At 41.1% G+C, this 22,455-nt stretch overlaps 1 protein-coding gene across 1 annotated transcript in view; it reads right to left on the bottom strand.

Moving 5' to 3' along the window:
- Nucleotides 1–2,020: 2,020 nt before the first annotated feature.
- The window catches only part of LOC115320773 (TNF receptor-associated factor 6-like), a 37,972-nt gene continuing 17,537 nt past the window's right edge, over nucleotides 2,021–22,455 (bottom strand). The window contains exons 6-12 of the mRNA XM_040207216.3: nucleotides 16,788–16,930; nucleotides 12,037–12,198; nucleotides 10,291–10,446; nucleotides 8,378–8,452; nucleotides 4,669–4,743; nucleotides 3,896–3,964; nucleotides 2,021–2,180 (exon numbers count right to left, since the gene is read on the bottom strand). Coding sequence (XP_040063150.3) covers nucleotides 2,088–2,180; nucleotides 3,896–3,964; nucleotides 4,669–4,743; nucleotides 8,378–8,452; nucleotides 10,291–10,446; nucleotides 12,037–12,198; nucleotides 16,788–16,930 — 773 coding nt within the window. The 3' untranslated portion in view covers nucleotides 2,021–2,087. The remainder of the gene's footprint in view (nucleotides 2,181–3,895; nucleotides 3,965–4,668; nucleotides 4,744–8,377; nucleotides 8,453–10,290; nucleotides 10,447–12,036; nucleotides 12,199–16,787; nucleotides 16,931–22,455) is intronic.

Genomic DNA, 22,455 nt, shown 5'->3' with positions numbered 1-22,455 from the left:
GAGTTAATACGGACATCCCGGTATAAAGACAGAATTTTCGGGTCAAACTGGGTAAATACATGCACTTTTGTCTCGTTATTGTGGAAAACTCGCATTGGTGGGTGCTTTTGGGGGGTTACCGGACGTGCCCACATTAGTAAAATATCAGTTTTTTTTTTTTTGTTTTTTTTTTATGAGGCTCCGATTGTCCGATGGCGTGGACATTACCGCGGATAGACCTCTTAAGGCTAGCAAAAAGTTGGAGGACGAAAACAAGCACCAACGTCAAAACTAAAGCTCGTAATTTCTTATCTGACTTTCTACGAGTTTATAGACCAACACGGGGCTCTGACGTCACGCCTCTGCGGTGGCGCTGTCGTTGCCACGGGGCATGCGCAGACGCTTCACCTCACGGGAATCTGCTTACTGGGCAAGCGCGGGCTTGTTTGTAAACAGAGTGTCGGTCTATACATGATAGTTTGTCACCCAGTAGATAGCGGGACTTTTAGGCATCTACGGTCGGGATGTACTCTAGGGGGTACCTTTCTGCGGGTGAAGTCTCAAGCGGCAATAAGAAATATAGAGCGCCTGAATTAAGAGATTATTGAACATCGCAATCAATGATCATTGGTAAACTGTTATCATGCGCGTGAGGAACGCCATGTTGACGATAATTGCTTTCTAAAATCAGTTGACTCACAAAGTTGTTTTTTGTACGCAGCCCTTAGGCGCCCGCTCCCGGGTTTCGCGACGTCGGTGTCGGAGCCGGCGTAGCCGCCCCCCTAAATTTAGCGGGAAATTGAATTGGTGTCGAGGTCACGTGACGTCGGTTCTTTCCGCAAAATTTAGGGGGGTAATAACGTCAGACGGCTTTGCGTCACGGCACCCATGAAGAAATTCAGTTTCTCCACTAGATTTAGCGGGGAAATGAACGTCACGTGACCTGAACAGCAATTCAGTTCCCCGATAAATTTAACGAGAAACTTGACGTCACGTGACCACAACACCAAATCAGTTTCCTCGCTAAACTTAGCAGGGAAAATAATGTCACATGATTGGGTGTCACGTCACCTATGAAAAAATTCAGCTTCTCCGCTGGGTGTAGCTTGAATATTGGCGTCACGTGAACTCAACAGCTATTCGATTCCCCGCTAAATTTAGCGGGGAATTGAACTGACGTTTAAGTGACATGGTGTTAATTTTTTAGCTAAATTTGGTGGGGAAACTGTGGTAGGAGGGGAACATATGCAGGAGGACGATGGAAAGGTACGGAGGAGAAGGAGGAAAGGAAGATGGAAGTACAAGGATGAGGAATAGGGGAAAGAAGGAAAGGAGGGGAGACAAGGATGGAAAGAGGAGGAGGAGAGGAGGAGCATACCCTCCCCTCCTCCTCCTCAAGAGCTGCGGTCTAATTTCGTGTTGTAGATATTTGTAAACGCAGTTTGCTGTAAAAGTGTTTCCACCCAAGAATATTCTTTTTTATTTTCGCCGTAATCTAAATATCTGCATTTAATGCTTATCAAGGAATTGTTTTATTTTCTTTTTTTTAAATGACAGAGCATTTCTATTTGACTCGTCCTTTTAGCCCGAACGTTTGGACAAGCTGGGTCTAGAATGCAACATCTTTCCTTTTGTGCTTTAAAAACTAATTTAGTTTCTAATGTCACATAACTGATCTAACTTAATATTAAATCGACCACTATGGTCGTCGAGCCTATACCGCAGGCTTGGTCGTGGTGGGTCTCTCTTTCCTCTCCCGCCGCATTTGATACCTTTGGCCAGGGTCCGTGCTAGCTGGTGCCAAAAGCCAATGGCATGTGCTCTCCACGTGAACCGTGGTTGTTGACGAGGAACCCCCAGTCAGCGTGATGTAGCCGAATTCATCACAAAACTACTACTTTCACGCGAGCGCATCAAGAGACAGATCGAAGCACTGAGAACTCTTTACAACTTTATTTTGTCAAACGTTTTGCTGCAAGAAAAAAACAATTGTGGTACCTCTAAGAGAATTACACCAGCACTAGATATTTAAAGGCCTTCACAATACCCTTCATATCGACAATTTTCCTTGCACAACACTGCACAGTGTAGTTTCTTGCGGTCGGCGATCATTGACTGGTTCCCACCGAATCCGGATTACGAAGTTTTTTAACGAGGGCGGTGAGGGGCCGTTCCAGGTTCTCGATTCTTTCTTGCAGCCCCTTCAAACAAATTGGCAAATGTGAATCATCAGTACCACGCACTTATACTCTCAGAACAGAACGTAAGGGCTCATGTGAGCTAGTGAATACTGAACATTTTGAGGCAACCCGAGCCTTAGGAAAGACGAAAGTTGACACCGAGAGAAAGATAAATACTATATAAATGCTATTTCTCGAAAAGCGGGACCAATCGTTACTGCTGCGAAAAGTACGCACCGCACAGAAAGATAAGTTTGTCGTATTGGTGTCTACCAAATGGCCATTTCGGGAAAAGGAATAGCGTTTCGTATAGCAAGGTTGTCATTACATTGAAGGAATAAACCTTTTATGGGTAAATTTGAAAGTATTTATTGAATTAGAAACTTTGTAGGCGCCATCAGAAACAACTAACGGCTAACTCTATAGAGCGAACCAAGACACGAATTTCGCCCGGCCGCGTTCGCTCGCATATGGTTCGAAATAGTGTCTGTCCGTCGCGTCGCGCGCTAAGTTAACGCTCCGCCAGGTGAAGTTCGCCCGTTCTTCGCCGCATATTCGATGCAGGATCATATGGCATGCAAAGAATTTTACAGCATTCGAAAATACACTCAGTTTGTAAGCGTTTGAATGTTAATTTTTTTTAAATGATATTTATTAAGACATTTCCGCAACAGCGGTCCTGGTCCACTACGGCCAAAGCGCGCAACCAACGTGGTCCGAAACGCATTCTTGGAATGGCGCTTGTGAACTTAAGGATCAAAGCGTATTCTTGTATTGTCATTCGAACAGCACAACGTTTCAGTTCGCCGACTCGCACCACACTTCTCTCTCTACGAGAGATAGACGAGACAATAGTCGCGCGCTTGAGTCACGGGTAGCAGAACCTCAGGCGCGAACATGCACTCCGACAGAAAAGCGAAACCCAGAAATGCGTTTAAACTGAGTAGAACCCGCTGATTTTGTGGTTTTCGATGATGCAAGGAAAGATTACAGATGAAACCAGTACGTGAAATTTCGTATTTAAATAGTTTATTACTGAAATGTTATAAAGAATTTAATTATACCAGACGTTCTTAGGTTCTTTCTACATATGGCTCTTGGCAAACACCAACGTGAAAAAAACGCTTTCAGTGCAATGCCTACTTTTCGTGGGTGAAATTTGGCCAACGGCTCGAGGAACACCCCGTATACGAGTGCACTAGATACACCACTAACCGCCTATACAAGGAACACTACAGAAAAAAAATTATGAGCCATTCCACTTTGTGACGGTGGATCAGCAGCGATGCTGTTTAGCACACGACACAGACGTGGCACAGTATTTTGAACAAAGGTACGAACACATTTATTGTCTCGATCGGTGGTCATTGTGACGAAATGTACGCACAGCCATGTCGAGGACTATCGCCGCCCCGAGAAGCCGGAGGAAAATAGACGCGCGCGACGGGACCGCCACCCGGCGGAAGGGAAGGAAACTAGGCACGCAAGCGCTTGGAACAACTACAAAGAGAGGGCGGTGCGAGCCCTTTTTGGAATTTTGTTGACGCACACGAAATAGACTCACGCGGCGGAACCACCACCCGGCGAATAGAAAGGAAACTAGGCACGCAAGAGTTTGGAACGAGGACAAAGAGAGGCCGCTACGAGCCCTCCCGAGTTTTTGTTGACGCACACGAAAATTCCACGGGAGCCTAACCATAAGAAGATTCGCTGCAAAAAAAAAAAAGTATACTCACAAGGATCACTTGATTAAGAAGTGCATTGTGTGGGTGCTTCTCATGTACCTGCATCTCTTTCCTTGGGGCCTTAAAACGGTTTTTGAAAATAGCTTGTAATATGAGCAATATATAGTGGTTACGCATTAGCAATATAAAAATCGCGGAGAATAGGAAAATAAACTTCGCAATTGAAACAATTTCCGTAGAACTACCATCCCATTTTTTCATACACACCGAACTTAACAAAGTCGCTTGGTTTCCCTAGACAGAGTATTTAAAACTTGCGAGAGTTTAGAAGAAACTCCGTCAAGCGACAACAGACTGCTTCTTTCTCTCCCTCCCCCTCTCCCCTGGAAAATAAAGTTCAAGTTGAAGTTTAATTTATTTGCAAGCCATAAGATGTTTCTCCTTTATTAGAGATAGGCGCGGTTGCTTCATTTGCCCCGACAACTGACATATTCTTCGTTAACTACAAGGTATATGCTTCGGTAACAACGAGCATTTTTGTGGTGCCGACAACCAAAAAACACTATATTTAGCCATATGCTTTCTCGATAGCAAGGTATATTAGTCTAAATATTTTTCACATATTTGTCGGGGTTTAAGGAATGTATGTGCGCTTATCTTCAGACGTATAAAATGAAGGCAAAATGAATGACTAAAAAAGAAATTGACTTGTTGGAAATGAATGCTAAAAAATATTTTATATATTTATATACCTGTTTTAATGCAGCTAAAGTATTGGCACTATAATTAACATACGTTTATGTTGCGAAGCACAATATACTCACTTTCTCGTTGCATCCAAACTCTTTGAAAGCACATCCAATCAAAGCCTCTTCGCAGGTTTCAAGGTGCGCTTTTTTCTGCGAGATCATAATTAACGAGGCTTAGCTATTAGGAGGCTTAACAGGCGACATCTTATCTACAGCGTGCCACAAAACAAAGTACCGGGGATTTTTTCACCGCAAAAAATCAATCGCCGAACGCCCAGTGTCCGGCCAAATAAAATGCAGCGCTAGCGGTCCGTACCAGGCTTCAATTTTCAGAACTAACCATTATCTTATTCAAAAGTTAAGTGATTTCCTGAAACTTTCAATGAGAAAACGGAGGTTATTCTCCGTAGTTTCCGCCATTCAGGTCCCTGTATTCACGAAATCGCAAATATATGGTTGTGCTACTAAAAAAAAATACGTGGACAGGAAGGTATACACGACGTTTCAGGCGGACGCCGTTCTTGAAGAAGGACGTCTAACTGAAACGTCGTGTATACCTTCCTGTCTAAGTATTTTTTTTAGTAGCACAACCATATATTTGCAATTTTGTGTCTAAGCTCATTGTGCTCGGCAGCGCCCCCATTTCTCTTGGATACTTCCATGTATTCAAAGGCGTTTTTGGTCACCATTTTACCGTTGTAAATTTCCGAAAACATTAAACACTTTTTTAACTTGTGCCTCTGGTTCCGGACGCTAGCGCTACATTTGGGCGGGAACTAAGCGTTTGGCGATGCGTAGTTTATTTTTTAACTAAAAGACACGTCATAGCATTTCGTATATTTCCAATTATTTTCAAGCAGGCCATAATGTACATTTTTTGTATCGCACATTTCGCGAGCACGGGCCCAAAGAAATATGTCCGCTCTTCAACATATGGTACATACCTATAGTATGAAGGATATGAAACATTTTCGGGGACACCCTTTATAATATTGTCATTATTTGCAAGACGCGAGGAGCTACCACTCTCGGTTTTAATGCTTTGGCATTTAGAAACGCGAGTGCCAGCCTAGCATTGCCTTGATTAGGTGCAAGTTACTCGAGTGCCAGCCTCTCGTCTTACCCAGTAGATGCCCGGTTACTCCCGTGAAGTCTGAAGTCACAACACATAATTAAGCAGACGCCAACAACGCGCTCTTCTCCTATAGGAGAAATAGCTACAGGAAAAGTATGGATAGCTTGCTCGTTTAGCACGTTCTGCAGCACGTACTGAACGAGCAAGCTATTCAGGCTCTGAGCGTTTCTGCCGAGCAAGCCAACGTTTATTTTTTTATTTTTTTATTTTTTTACTTCGGAGCGCCTCCTGGATAGAGCCGTTCACGAGGAGTTCGCGACACGGCGTGAGTTTAATCTTCTCCGTTCTTTTATGTCTCGCTCCCGAAGTTGTGATACTAAGGTTGCCTTGGCAGCCAAAACTGCGGCGAGGCGATCGAATCTAGCTCGACGCTGCATCATATCCTGTATTATTAATTATTAATTATTATTATTGTTTTTGTTACTGTTATTGCTGCTATTGTTACTGCTATTGTTATTAAAAGGTTATGAAAGGCGTGCTTATTCATATGCTTAATGCTTTTGTTATGAGTTGCGATATTCCGTAAGAACTAAAAACCACCATTGTAAGGCCCTCGTTCAAAGGTGGAGCAGCAAATCAGATTGAAGACTACCGCCCAAATCGCTCACAACGTGTTATTGCAGAAGATTCACGAAGTCCACGAACAATCCTGAGAGCAATTCTACCTCCACATCGGTTTAATTTGTTGGTTAATGATATTCATACATATATTTATGAGGCCCAACTCTATTAATATGCAGACGATACTGTCATTGTCAGGCGTCATATTAATTACGAAGATGCTGCCCGATCAATGCTATGCGCTGCGACTAGGGTCATGAAATGGTTTCAACAAAATCTTATCGCCATGAATGTAAATAAGATTAAAATATTTTTCCTCTTAAATACGTGCGACTGAATTTTTTTCCTTATCTTAGATCACTCAAAATGCGTACCTTGCAAATGTCTTGCTTTTGTATATCTTGAAAGTTTAAAATACCTTGACATTGTTTTTGACTGTAGTTTAACCTGGAGTATTCAACTGATATCTCTTTGTGCAAAACTGAGGAGTGCCTGTTGCCTGTAATTACAGACCACTTATGCCTTTTCAGTACGTAATTTAATCATTCATGCGCTTGCATATAGTGTATTAACAAGGTTACGGTGTTTGGACAATGTTCCGGCTACTGGCAAGTCGAGGTAGATTGCATTTAAAGAAATATATACTGAAAAGTGATTTCTATATGGCATGCAAATTTCTGACGGTACTATCTTGTTTAACTATTTAATATTGCCACTTTTTTGAGCACTATTTATTCAAACCGTTGTTCTACGCCACTTTTGGTCAGCGATTTAAAAACCAAAGACCCTTCACTTCGAACGCTCCGTTTTCAATATACTTTCAAATATTCCTTTGTCCGGACTTAAAACGGCAGGCCCACACGCGAATATTATGTACGAGATGTCGTCAATAATTTGCGTTCTAAAATTCTGCAGGCTAACTGGCTGAGACTGCTGAAGGAAATTATAAAAGTTTATCTTTTCTAACGGTTATGCTTCCTAATGATTTTTATACCTAGCATGTGTCAACTGCGTACTATACTTGGCATCTTGCTTTTTTGTTTTGTCTTCCAAACTGCTTTCAACCTGGCTTTTGCAGATTTCTTTGTACGGCAGTTACTGCTTTTGTTGTCGTAGATGCTAGTACTATCATCTTTATAACGTTTAGTTGGGCGGCGTCACACATGCCTTTAATGGCATTATTGCCCCGCACTCTTGTGTACCTTCATGAATGTTCCTCAATACAAATGACTATGACTATGGCTATGACTATTACTATTATTATTAATAATAATAATACGAAGAAAAAATAACCTTTAATTTCCTTCAAAAAAGTAACTTACCGCTGCCTTGGTCACTATTGTGGAGGAGAGAAAAGGTAATTTTCCGAATGGAAGCTGCACCTAATGAATCATTTGATACGCCGAAAATAAATTTTCAAGGTTGCACAGATAAATGCTTCTGGTGTCAGTACTAGATAAACAATGAACTCTGATGTACGCAAAAAAAAAAAAAATTGAAAGTATTCTATGCCGCCCAAACAACCTAAACATGGCCGTGTTTATTCTCCCGACAGACGGCAGAATCCGCGAAATTCTACCGGCAGCCACTTCCCATTGGCTGTCAGAAACTACGCAACGACTGCCGTTAGAATACCAAGTTTCTTATTGTCCCTTCATTTCGAGGAAACATGTTTCGTGGACAACGTTTTGCGGATACAGGTTTCATGGACACGTTTCAATGACACAGGTTACTCGAATTCCAGGGACATTTGGTCGCGCGTCACTGGAGGGCGTGATAACCTACTCGGCCCACCCGTCAACGCCGCTTGGCAATGACAGTCCGGGGCGGCTCATTAGAGAAAAAAAAACGAATTCGAGCTGTCGGTGAAATGACCTATTGATGAAACAGTGCTCTTAGAGCAAACGATCTGTCCATGATTGAAACGTTGATTTATGAGCTAATGGCCGCTGCCAACAGGAGGCGACTGCCGGTAGAATTTTGGGGAATTTATTATCTTTGCTGCCGGAAGAATGGACACTTTCTTTTAACATCGTAGTCTAAAAATCAAGCCAATTGTCAGCTTTGACATTTATAGCCCATACTCACTTCATCGTTGCCTTTCAGTTCCAACGTGCAGTACTCGCAAGCAAGTTTCTTTTTTTCACACTGCTCCCTGTGCTTCTGTAATTAAATATATAGATCAGGTTATCAAGAAGAATATAAAGCATCAACTACAATCCTCACTGTCACCTTGTCTATAAAACAAAACGAAGAGCTTCTAGCGCTACCAGTTCATCTTAATTTCTTGTGAACAAACTTAACTTTAAAATACGGCGGTCAAGGCACCGATTTGTAGTTCAACTAAATATTTTCGTTTTATTTGTTGCTTTATTGCTTTCAGGCAGAGTTAGATTGCTGCTACCTTTATGATATTAATACAGACAGACGAACATTGCATTCTAAATAAATATTTGTCATTTGAAAACGCTATGCACAATAGAAATTATAAATATTTCGAGCAAGCACCTTTTACTTTCATATCCTTTTACTTATTTAGAAGTGTTCAATTTCTTAGTACGCCTTATCATTCGATTCTAATAAAATAAAATATATTACAACGAATGACGCCTCTACATTAAAAGCTTCTTTTGCCAACAGTGTTTGTTTGTTTCTTTTCGAGAGAAATCACTCGCTGAAATTGATTCTAGACTATAATGTGTCAACATTGCTTTACGTCATCATTGACTAGGCTGTAAGAAATGATTGGTTGCTCGGCTTTACTACAACAATAAATGGGAAACAAAAATATATTTTTTCAGGTGTATGAAGTATCTGTGGTTAATATTTTAGACTCAAGCGCGAATGTAACAAGTCAGAGACGGCAATTAAATATTCCGCCATGCTTCACGCTCCAGCTGAATTTTTTTTTTTTAACTAAATATATATTTTATCTTTTAAATGTAAAGCGTTGTCTTTTGTATAGCTTACGCCGTACCATATAAACTTTAAAGAAAGCCAAAAATTACAATAAGTACCACTCCTTGAACTCAAATGAAACCATCCAACCATGTTGTGGTATGACAGCTTTTTGTCTGTATTTCACACCGTGACCTCACTCTTTCCTTTTTGACGCATTGTAGAAATTGTGGTGTCTAGTATCAGCGACCACGCAATTAATAAATTCCCATTATATCGCCTTCACTTTAGAATCGGTAAACGTTTAAACACAAGTGTACCTTAATAAATAAGGTCAAAAATATATAAACATATATTAAGATCTATTTCAAATATAGACCTTCGCAAAAATCGACTTCTGCGCGCAGCCATCTTTGTCTGCTGGGCTGTGGAACGCCTTCTGAGCATGCGCTGTTGGTCTGGCGTGTGGTACATCGAACGCTGCGCATGCGTCCACAGCTCACTGATTCAGCATTTTTCGCCCGTGTGATGAGCGATGGAAAGGTCTATAGATAGTTATCTGCTTATTAGCAGACCTTTTTTGTATTTTGCGTTAGCACGTTTGCGGTACAAACCACGTGACTATGACAATGTATACGAAAACCCACCACGAACCACTATGCGGTACATGGAACGCGCCTCCGACTGGAGTGCTTCCCGCGTCCTAAGAAGTAGTCCGTCCACTTCCGCCTGATGACGTCACAGAAGTGTCATGTTGTCGCCGGGTGCGATCCTGGCGGTGTCACAGCAGCGCTTGAAAACATGGCAGACGACTGTTCTGCTGTAGGTTGCTCTCCGCCGTGGCAGTGGCACGGAAGCTTTGGCAACCAGGAGTTGAATCACCACGACGCCAGCGACACTCGCCTTCACCCGTATTGCCGTTACTTGTAACACCAAACGCCAGCCTCGCGACATCCAATAACAAGAAAATTTGACTTTTGTGACGTCATTTGTTACTTCTTCGGGAGGACTTTGGATGTCAGGGCGGGATAGGACCCTAAACACACCAGTCCAAGTTGCTTTCCAGGTACCGAGGTAGAACCAATCGCCGAATTATTCCTCACCTTTTCCAAAGAGTAAAGGTAAAGTCCATCACAGTTCTCGCAGCACACAGCACGCATTGGGCACTCGGAGGCGTGCTTGGACTGATCTTTCCGGAGTACCTCACCCTCACAGTCGTCGCAGACCACTGATTTCTCGAGGCATTCTTGGTCATGGTCCTTCAAATTGTGATAAAAATATAAAACATGCTAAGTACTACGTGCACTATTTTTCCCATACATGCCGGAGTAGGGTTAGACATTATAAATATAAAATCGCCTTATTAATGACAAGGCCGTCTAGAATATATTTGTCTTTACTTGCATAGTTTATCATCACGCGCCTTGTATTCGTCATTGGAACTTACACCCGATAACTGTTGTCTAATTATCTTTACAATGTCGCTTTTTTTTTTCGTTTGTTCGTATGCAACCAGGTATTTTGTTTTGGTTATGGATGCAATGTATTAGGTAGAAATAGAATCTATCACAAGATATTATGACACGAAATCACGCTCGACTGTTTTTAATATCTTTTTCTTTGGTTCTATTCTTCAAACATAGGTATTTACGCAGGTGAGCCGGTATAGACTTTTGATACGTAGTAAAAAGAGGGAACAATATAAAAGATAGAGAAATAGTATCAGCGAATATATTTTGACCTTATGAGTTTATTCGAGATACCATATTATAATATACCGATCAACAATGCTGTCCAAAATGCAAACGTGTTTAAAAACGGAGTAGTGCATATTCATATATTGAAAATATTCTTTTTGATTAAGAGTGCCGCCAACAAATTCCACTGAGCGCAGATATTGATTGAAACAAATACTAATGTTGAGCAAGTCAGCATCATGAACTAAGGAGTGTAGGTATACTCCAAATAAAATAAATGTATGCCCCACACCATGACAATATGCAGGGTGCTTAATTTCAATTCGAACTCTTGTGTGTAAAAAGGGAGTGAGAGTTGCATGGTTGCCGTATCAGCACATATTTCTCATGCTCGACGAAGACTATTTGGCGGAATACGAGTCACTGTAAGTTGGCTACTAATTAACATCTGCTGATTATATTTTTCAATGTTGCTTCTCTGAGGCACGTTGCTATTGCGCTATTGGTGGCAATTACTATTAAGGGCTACACCAATTGAAAGAGTTTGCTAACAGGCAATGGTTTCTGGAGTCATCGATTAGTTGTCGCAATCTTTCGCTCGATCTTAAAATCGGGCCCAAAAAGGGCGCCCGAAGCCCTGCTCACATTGACGCTTAGAAGAGTGACCTAGTCGTCTCAATTACGTTGTCACTGGGGTTATTCTTTTTTGACCTGTACCAGCCTGCACCGCTGCAGAAAAGTGCGAGTTAATGTACTTCCTTTGTTTTGAGATAGGCTGCACCCTTAAATTGAATACGACGGTCTGCTCAAAGTGCAACTGGCGCAGGTAAATCGAACGAGGCCACTATCTCAGTGGCGTGTCTTTGAAGAAGGGGCAGACAACACACTGTTGAAATACATAGAACATGACTGAGGACTATGTCACTCGTCTGAGCGCCATCGTAAACCGGTCATCGGGCGTTTTTTTTTGTTTTTTTTTCTTGTCTTAGTACTATTGGGATCTTTTCTTCAACAAAACATGAAGGAAAGAGAAATAAAAATATTTAAAAAAACTTGCGGCTGAAGACATATTGTGAGTATTATTTTAAGAAACAGCAGGGCGAGAGAGACAGCAAATACTCTTCCTCTTTAAGCGTCTTAAAAACAACTTACGCTAAGTTCATCATAAGACATTGCACTTTTGCAGGCTTCACAAAGAACTACTCGCTTCTGGCACTCCACTTCTTCGTGATTTTGAATGTTTTCATTGAGAACGTTGGCACCGCAGTCGAAACACTTCCTTTCGATCTTCGGACACTCATCAGACTTGTGTTTCTGAGAAAATGCATGCATTTGTGCATAATTGGTGATGATCATTAAAAATAAGATATAAACACTAGCGTGGGTTGCAAACTGAAAACAGACAAAATATAATCATAGCGCTTTTTTTGGCCATCAAAAGAAAAATATACCCTGTGTTTCTTCTAATACTTTCAAAACTCCCATTAAATAGGGTGGTTAAAAAACAAAACGCATAGGAAATACACTGAGAGGCAGACATCGGGGTTGGAAGATACACACAAATTAGCTAAATAATTACGTAATATTTACATATTACTCTTCTAATTAATAAAACTAAAAAAGGTTTCAATTATAAACTTACTGATCGAGCGTCATCAAAAACCCTAATTCAGTTAATGTTAGGAAATCTTGAAGCGGGTGAGAAGCGTGGACGAGCGCTGGAGTACCATTCCTGTAGCGAACGGGAAGCTGGAAAAGCGAAAATCTGGATAATTATCTTATCTACCGCGTTCTCGCATCACCAGCTTTCCGCCTGCTGCCCTAGCGGAAACTTCAGTGCACACTCCCACTTCCCACCGGGTTCGTCTTCCTAAATTGACGAACTTAGGGTTTTTATCACGCTCAGCAGGCTTCTGATAGGAGCCACATGAATATTTTGACAACTTAAAAGACTATTTAAATTGTATGTAAACATATTGGTAAATAATTAGTGTTTTTGCAATAATTCTGCCGTCCACCATGGGTGACAGCTTGTTCCCTAAGACAGTGCCTTTCTTTTTCAAACCGCCCTATTTCTATGAAAATTAAAATATTCGCAAAAACTCCCGTGATAAAAATTGAATGAACCCGCAAGGACATCAACACATTCCCAAACATGTCTTTCATCGTACAAAAGAAATCTACGATTCTTGTGAGGTTTTGACCAATGTGAAGCGCAAGTTCGTCTGCTTCTTGCACACGGGTCACGATCATGTCACAACGCCCAGCTCTTATTGGCTGATTCAAAATAATAGTAGGTACACCTAAAGGCATCTAGCGTTTAGGTTTACCAGCTATCCTTCCGATCAAAGCCAATCAGAACTAGGCGTCGTGCTGACGTCACCGCAACCCCGGGGCAAAAATGCAGACGACTTGCTTTCCGCATAGTCATGAGTCAGAGGTGGGGCGGGTACTGAAGAATGGCACCGATGAATCCTGAAGTTAGGTACGTCTCTTTTATAAAGATACTTACAAGGTGACTGTTCATTACTCGAGACTCCGAACTACGGGTTCACAACTATTTGTTATGTGCTTTTGGCTTGTACATTATATGCGTTTATGCAAAAAGCTTTGAAGAACATATCATAACACATTTTCTCATTGTATTCGTTGTGAATTACATTATTGTAGGGCATCTCGTCTGAAGTTTCAAGTCATTCTAGATGGATACAGTCAGGTAGGAGTAGTACAAGTATAAGGTACAGTGATGCAACTTTTCTATACCAATACAGATGGAGGAACATTTTAATATTAAATACTTATTAGTCTCATTTTGCTTTCGCAAAATGAGATTTGTTAAGAAGGATTTGATATTATAGCCAGCAAGAGTTAATTATTTAATAAAGTAATAACTTGCTTAAATGTGTATACGCTATGACAATCTATGTATACGCTATGAACGCTATGTATACGCTATGTATACGCTATATATGTGTGACGCTATGTATACGCTATGAAAATGCTGGTAAGCATTTTCGTTAGAAACCAATAGCTTATAAAAATATCTTACAACGAATGATGCCTATGCGTTGAAGGCTTCATGTACCAACAAGGTGTGCTTTTGCAGAACGACCGATTGCCCAACTTTCTTGGACTATAATTTATAAAGGTTGCATGAAGTCGCCGATGGCAGTTCTGTGAGAAACTATTTGTGCTCGTCTTCACTAGAAGTAGGTGCGAGAAATAAAAGTAATGTTTCCAGAAGCTTAATTACTTTTACTTGAGCGCGAATCTCAAATGTTAGACGAAATTTGTCACAATTCCAATGTTTTTTCCATTCCTTTTTGAAATTTTCTTTAAAACTAGACATGTCTGAAGATTCACCTGCTCAGCCTTGTTTTGTTATGGTACACCCGTGAGCGATATGAAGGTGAACAGCCCTCTTCTTGTTTTTGACGCTCCTGCAAGTTTTGAAATAAGCTCTGTTCCAGAAGAGGGCTAGAACGCCAAGTTTAGACCCCCAAGCCACGTACCATTTGAGACGTTGAGAGTTAATATAGCTTTAGGGAGCCGTAAAACAGGCAAGAAACCAGGTAAGGGGTTCACCTTCCTATTGCCGGCGGGTGTACATGCCAATAAACACACAAACAGCAAATATAAACAAACAGTTACCAATGCACTCCACCGAGCTCAAAGAAAACCAACCAGCCATGTTGTGTTCTAATATATTTGTTTTCTGTATTTCAGTGCATAAAACCATAGAAATATTATAATGCACGCGAGAGGTCCAAATGGCGCTAGTGTGCTGTGGCAAATTGAAGCAGCCAAAAACCAGTCGAAAATTGACTTCCGGTAATGCATTTCTATGGAAAAAAGTCAGTGCATTTTCTCCTTGCGCTTGAATATAAGAGCAAATATCACGAATAATTCGTGCGCACTAGATAGCCTGGAACATTTTTCAGTCAGGCAGACGAAATCATTGGTCAGTTACGATGTTTTTCTTTCCAATTCATTGCATTAAAAACGGTGCTAAAGCGGCTTCGTACAGGTATTTATGTGCACGGTCGGACATTGTTAGCGCGAACACGACGTCGGCGCTTTTCATCATGGGGGACAGCAGTGCCAAACGAACGAGGGACATCTGGAAAACTAAGAGAGACAGCAAGAACTACCACAAAACTTAATCAACACCTCTCTATGCATGTACGATGAAAATAAATTAAACGCCACGTAATATAGTCAGAAAACAACATTCGAGTGTGTGTATGTATATACAGCCTAGAACTTAGTATGCCACAACGGGCGACTTGTCTCCCAGCTATAGATGAGAAGTTTAGCCAGTGCAGTGCAACCGCTAGCCTGGGGTCTTTGACGTCCACCAAGCAGTAGTGATACACGACCGCACGCCGGTACGATGCTCATCCAGATCGAAACGGACAGCGGTGGGGATTGAACTCAGGATCCCTAGGTTCTGCAGAGCGAGCTTTCGCTCCACGTGCTCCAAGCTGGTGTGCGCTAGCCCACCAGTGGGGACTTCGCGACGGCAGCGGCACTTGCGTCCTCTCGTACTTTTTGCCGTGACTTTAAGCACCAACCGCAAAGGTCGCGACATCCGATAACATGACAATTTGGCTCTTGTGACGTCAATTTTTGCCCTTCGGGGCCACTTAAATATTTTTACATCACGCACTCCGTAGTCGTCTATAGAACTCATACCCTATCGTTGTTGCTTCATTATTTGTTACAAGGTCACCTATTTTCCTTTACTCATGAAGAACCTAGTCTTAAGCTTTGTTTTAGCGATATATGTAATGATAAGAAATAGAGTTTATCACAAAAATATCTAGACACGAAGAAACAATCGTTCCAACAGCTAACGGCTTGTATTTATTTTATTCACTAAGCATCAGTAGGTTTACTTGATTGGCATAAGTTCGTGAGGAAAGCTAAAAAAGTTAACTATAATAAGATTAAGAAATATTATCGAGCAGTTTCTCTGAATCTTCTCAGTAATCAAAGAAAATATATCGTTGTACGCATCAGCACTACTCTTCGAAGTACAAATCATTTTAAAACTTTGCAGTATCTATAAATATTGAACAGCATTTTTCATTAAGGATGTCGCCGTGATTTTACCCTGAGCGCGGAGGTTGACAGGAGCAGGTTTTCACTGTTGATCAAATCAGCATTAAGAATAAACGACATAAATGTTCGTTTCGTTTTTGTATAGAAAGACAGTTCGGCATGCTATAGTTGCCGGTATTCTTCAAATAAGATATGGGTACCAAGCCATGAGATTATACTGAGTTTATCATTTGATTTTGAACGAGCTTGAAAATGATGTGTTACGAGGAGTCGTCTTCACCAAATAATGACCACACTTGGTGGACATTAAGTAATAAAAGTGGCGAACTAACTAAATTTTGTTCATTAACATTCAGGTCTCTTTATGGGTCACGTTGCAATTGCAGTATTAACGGCAGTTACTAATACTAGAGAAATGAAAATAATTAGAAAATAGGCATTGATTTTTTTTATATATATAGATTAGCTTTTACGAGTTCTTGTCCGATTTTAAAATTTCGCTCGTTAAGAGCGTCTGAAGTTTTCCTGTAATGACACTTAGAAGAGTAATGCAGTCTTATCAACCAGGTTGTCACTATCTCGGTGGCGCGTACTTGGTGGAGCCGCCGACAACACACTGCCGATGTGGTATCGACGTGACTGATACGTACCCTACTCTTCTAAGCGGGCGTTGTTTTTGCGCGCAATTTTGAACCAGGACTTGTTTTTATTATTTTCTTAATATCATTGGCCATCCTGTGTACATCTTAACAAAGAAATAAAAGAGAACTAGAGAAGTCTGAAAAATTAGGTTCTAAAACACATTCTGGGCAATATTTTAAGAAACAGCAAGCACTTACGCCAAGTTGAGAGTAGGTGACTGAACTGTTGCACGCATCACAAAAATCTACTCGCTTCTGGCACTCCCTGTCCAGGTGATTTTCTAGGTTTTCGTTGAGAACGTTCAAACCACAGTTGAAACACTCCCTTTCGATTTTCGGACCTCCGAACTTTTGTTTCTTAAAACTTCTTAAACCAGAGAACACACTGGCGCCATCTATTGGGAAGCGGTGCACACTCGGCGGTCCGGCATACTTTTTTTTTTTTCTCGCGCATTCTCCTTTTTTTTTTTTTTTTGGCTCGAAAAACTTTTGTCAATGTTATAAACGAGCCTTTCTATGGGTATTACGGACGTTTGACCTCGGAAATCCCGCAAAACCTTCGCTCTTGTGAAATGCAGTTCCAGGGTCACCGCATAGATGGCGCCACAATGTCAGTGTGTTCCCTCATTCTAAAAACATTTAAGAAGTTTTAAGAGATCTCGTCTCTCTCAGTCGTACTCGGTCGCAAGAGTGTGAACGGGCCTTTACATAGCATATTGACCAGGTTCACGTAGAACTGATTGTTTGATATATAACATATATAGACCCTTCCTGTGAATTGATATCAACTACAAAAATAATTTCTGTGACCTTAATTAAAAATACCCAAATCATTGTTAAAAAGATCTGTGCCTAAATTCACTTCAATGATATGATCTAAATTCTTAAACTTTGAATTATTTATTTTATAGCTACACATTTACATGGTAGGTAACGCAGTAGTTAATAGTTTAATTCAACAATTTCAACATTTTCTGCCTCTTTAAACAAAATGGGGAACGATGAGCAGTAAAACTCGCAGTAAATTGTACGCTCTCGACACAACAGAAGAGTATGCTTGGACATTATCTTCCGCTGCACAAATAAGCCGCTGCGACAGCAGGTAATTGGGCATTCTTCGTGGTGCTTCTGGAAAATAATAAGCTCTTTCATACTGCTTTTGTCACAAACTGAGTTTTTTGAAGAAAATGTTTCCCGGAAGCAAGGTTCAAAATGTGTCTTACTTCCTTGAAATATATGATGTTCGCGTCATCAAACATCAAACTAGCCATATTTTTGTACGTATATATTTGGGACTCTTCATTTGATCTGAGAATGGGCTGGTCATATTTTTCTTTAGTTCTCTTTAAATCAACAGTGCAAGCGAGCTGATCATAGACTTTTAAAGTAACCCTGGACACAACCCCTTGCATCATGTTTGTTTCGTAGTAACTTACCTCGATTGCTTTTGTATATACTTTCTCAATCGCCTTTTCTGCCAGAAAAAAAAACTACTCTTACGAACTAAATTAAATGTTGATACGCTCCTGGCACGCTCAAGTGGCAACTTGCTTTTATTAGTAGTCAAAGTAGTTCTTAGCATATAGGTGACCGAAGTCACCAGGCTCGATCTAAAATAGGCCGTATGAATCGGCGCCTGCACGTATCAATCTAAACTTTTCATCAAAAATATATTTTATAGGTCCGTTTCTTCATGTAAAAATCAAGGCGTAGCTCCCTTTCTGTAAAAAATGGAGCCAAAAACGTGCCAGGGTCAACAGCTGGCAGCGACGCAAACGACCGAGTCGAGTGGCGGGGCGCATCTGGCGAACGTATTGATAGATCGCGCTACCTCCTTACCGAGACTGCTCGCGACGAACGTGGTCCCAAAAATGAACATGATCTTTTTTGTAATATACAAAAAACTTTAAGTAAAATAAAATACGGGGTTACATAACGAAGGTGCTTTTGCTGCCGACGGATTTCGTCTGCGTGTCGTCTGCTTTCTTTCGCTGGCCGGCTATCCTTCCGACGCAGCACCCGACGCCATCTACCAATAGTATATACCACTACGTGAGCCAAACGCGCCCTGCCACTCAACTTTGTCGTCTGCGTCGTCGTCCGCTGTTGACCCTGGAAAGTTTTTTGAAGCTATTTTTTACAGAAAAGGAGCCGCGCTTTGTTATTTTACATTAAAAAAACCGAACTGTGGGATACACCTTTGACGAAAATTTTAGATGCCTATGTGCAGGCGGCGAGTTTTACGGTCTATTTAGATCGAGTCTGCTGACCTCAAACACCCCATATATTCCAAGTGTTTTCCGGGGTACCTGAAAGTTCCGAAATTATCAAGCCAGCGCACGCATCTTTAGGATGTTTAATTTTCAATACCTTTTAAATCTTCTAGAGTGTACGTGCAGCAGCGGAGTCAAAATATTTATCTGTAGCATTAATGAAAGAATTAGATTGGACAGGTTTATTACAGGGGAGCTGTTAAGGGCTAGTTTACCCAGTTTCATGCCCGTGGACAAATAAATCTCAACCCAACGCTCTGGACAGTTACCGCCAGCTATATATGACGGCGGCCACCAGGCAACCGGCTTGCCGGTTGTCTGGTTGCCACTATCGCTCATGGATGGCGGCACATAGTACTGCTCCGCTGCTCTTCAATCTTCACCAAAGTGGAAAGGCTGAAAGTATTTTCTAATATATATTGCATGGCCCCGTACAAGGTTTAGTGCATAGATATTCCGCCATTGGTAAACCTTGTAGCGCCTTTGCCGATACACCACACTCCAAGATTTCTTGAGCCAGACCTTACCTCCAGTCTCTTTTGTGTGATTTCGTTAAAGCAGTTATTGCAACAAACCAAACTTACTGGACAAATCATTTTCTCATGATCCATCGACTCTTCCTTGAGCACTGACTCATGATCGTCTGAGAACTTGAGCTCCGCGCATTTTAATACGTGTTTCTGAAAAAATGAAAAATTAGTCTGACAATTTTTTAGGCTGAAAATAAACGTTATTGTTAAGCAACACAATCTTTTCATTGCTTGAGGCAGGAATGCTTCAAATCACAGTCAGGGTTTTGTTTCGGAAAGGGGGGGGGGGGCGCCAATAAAAAATTGCTGTATGAGGGGGAGGGGGAGAGAAGGTCCCAGAAAAATAAAAGATTTGGGGGGGGGGGGGCGGGCCCTATGCCCCCCCCCCCTGGCTACGTACCTGAATGAGAGGCATCTTCAAGGCTACCTTACAAAAAAATAATTTGAGCCATATACTACCCATATTCACTGATACCATAAGTCAGAACCATAAGAGAGATTATATGCCTGCTTTTTAACAAAGGACGCACAAATTAACACCTGGCCATGGTTGTCTACAGTACATTGCCTGTCAAATGGCACAGAGCTCATTGTTTTCTAACGTCTGTCCAACCACTGTCTAACTAGGAATATTCTAAATGAATAAATGCAGCTCACAGCAGCCGACAATTTTGTTTTTGCGTTTTACCTGCATAATAGGTGTGTAAGACATGGGAGACTGTCATGAACAACTTAAAACTGTAAAGGTAACTGGTAATTATTATAATTTTGAGATTTGTTTTTATATGGGTCGTTTACATGAAATAAATACATATATGCCGTAGGGGTACATATTGACTTTTTAATATGGAACCTATGCTTGCTTGTCGAAGGTCAAAAAAGGCTGTCATTTTTGCATGAGGAATGTTGTTCTCGCCTTTTTGGCACATGTCTCTGATATCAAAATGATGCAGCCCAAAATGATTGGCCTTTAGAGGTCAACTAACGGTATTAAATAAAGGCTCCCAGCAAATGACAAGAAAAAATCAGGCTAAGAAATGTCGCCTAAACAGAGGCAGGGGAAGTGTGCACAATCGCGTCGCAGTTCCCATTCTTTCAGACCCAAGTTACCGCTGTGATTGGTTTGTATTCTTTTATGAATAAAAATGATTGTCTTTCCAAAGCCACTGAAGGAGAGGAATGCCGTAGATGCGCTCACAAAATCTGTGAGTTCACGTCGTTTGTGTTTTCTACCTGTGTCTTTTCGCGCTTTTTAACATTTTACCCAGACTTGTACGTAGCATGTTACAAGTAACAAAATTACTAAAAATGCTAACATATTTATTAGTAACTATGTAAACAAGAGTTACATATTTGCCAAAATAAGTTTGACGTAATTTTCCTACCTTTTTACGTAAAGGCTTCGTAGTAAAATTGGACGCTTTTATTACAACACCCTCTAAATCTTCTCCTCTCCTAGTGCTCTCTGAAGCAAGCTGTCGTAGGTGGAGAGGCGGGACGTGACATAGTACCATTTTTTTGTCGTAAAAACAAACAAAGAAAAAACGAGTGTTTCGAAAAGTGGTCTCGGACACGTGGCCAGTGCTCGCCTCGTCATACCATTTTTCCTCTCTTTCTGCTTTTATATCCCCCTCCCATACCTGGCGGCCTGTTTTGGTGGTACTACCTACCTTTAGGTTGTTTTTCAGGACGCTGTTTTTACACAGGGGGCATTTCAACATTTCCGGAGTAGGCAGACTTAATTCACTGCTTGAATTGCTTTCAGCAGCGGCCTCAAAAATTGATGAGGGCTTCGACGGCCATCGAGTCTGCTGTAATGAACGGCAAAAGTACCAAAAAATATATATTACTTAAAAAATGGCGTTTAGCTTTGGACTACCAAAATCTACACGTATTTTCGAACATCCAATAAAATAAACTTTTTCGCTGACACCAAGTTTGTGTCGTTTGTCTAAATTTATGTTGTGCAAACAGGTTTCATAGACAACATTGATGCATACACGTATCATCGACACATGTTTATTCAACAATTGATTTCGTTACCTACGTTTCGTCGCAAGATTGCGTAGACACACTTCCCGGCTCTACGAGCACCAATGAGCCGGTAAAAAAGATTGCACAATTTAAAGTCGGTTTTTCAATTCTGGACCTGAGGTGAAACCATTGCGGACACGTCTGCCGTTAAAAAATATGGTATATGAAAACATTTCACCCCTGTAGTAATAAATGTGTAACAGCAGTGATCGCTAGTTTTATTGTGCGCGTGACCTGTTCATGTAAAATGGGATGGTAACGTTTTCACTCAAGTACTAGTTTATTTTATTTTTATATTCAGGTGCTCTTTTCAAAAATAGTTAGCTCGAAAATGTTGATCATCATCCAATCATGTCAAAAATAAAGTTTAGATTTTCTCACGCGAAACTTTTCAGGAAACTCAGCGGTGGATGGTATACAGTCGAGCCCGGTTATATCACAGCCGGGTATTTCGAATTATTGCTTATATCGGACATTCCAAACATCCCATTGAAATTCGCATGTAATCGTATAGGAGCGTTGTCTTTTTGTATCGAACTTCCATGCAATCCAATGGCGGGCACACTCGATATAGCGAACGATGCACGGCGGCCCTTCGCTTCTCCCGCGGTCAGATTGCGCGCGCGGAGCACATAGCTCGCATTGCCGGGCTGGCACACCGCCAAGCCAGCATATGCGCACAAAATACTCGACAAAAAGCAGCTGAAAAAACCAAACAAAAAAACGAGTAACCGTAAAAAAAAAGGAGGCAGGGAGTACTCCTTTACCCCAAAATAAAAGAAGAAAAAAAAGTCTTTGTCAAGTTGAGTGTGTCGACAACAACGGTTGAGCAATCTCACTTTGAACGCATTATCTTTTTTCCCCCTTTTCGTTCACCGTTTTTGCGATGCGCATTTTTTTTTTTTTTTTTGCTTTTCTTTTTTTGCTGTTTGCATTTAGTGAGGTTGCTTTTTCGTTGCTTGCTTAGCTTCATTTTATGAATGGAGCTTTTAATGCAGCTCGCTTTTTCCGTTCTTTTTGTTTTTATAA

This window comes from Ixodes scapularis, unplaced genomic scaffold (genome assembly GCF_016920785.2).
Source record: "Ixodes scapularis isolate PalLabHiFi unplaced genomic scaffold, ASM1692078v2 PGA_scaffold4__175_contigs__length_147842914, whole genome shotgun sequence".
Classification (NCBI taxonomy): domain Eukaryota; kingdom Metazoa; phylum Arthropoda; class Arachnida; order Ixodida; family Ixodidae; genus Ixodes; species Ixodes scapularis.
This window is presented reverse-complemented; position numbering and strand designations above follow the sequence as displayed.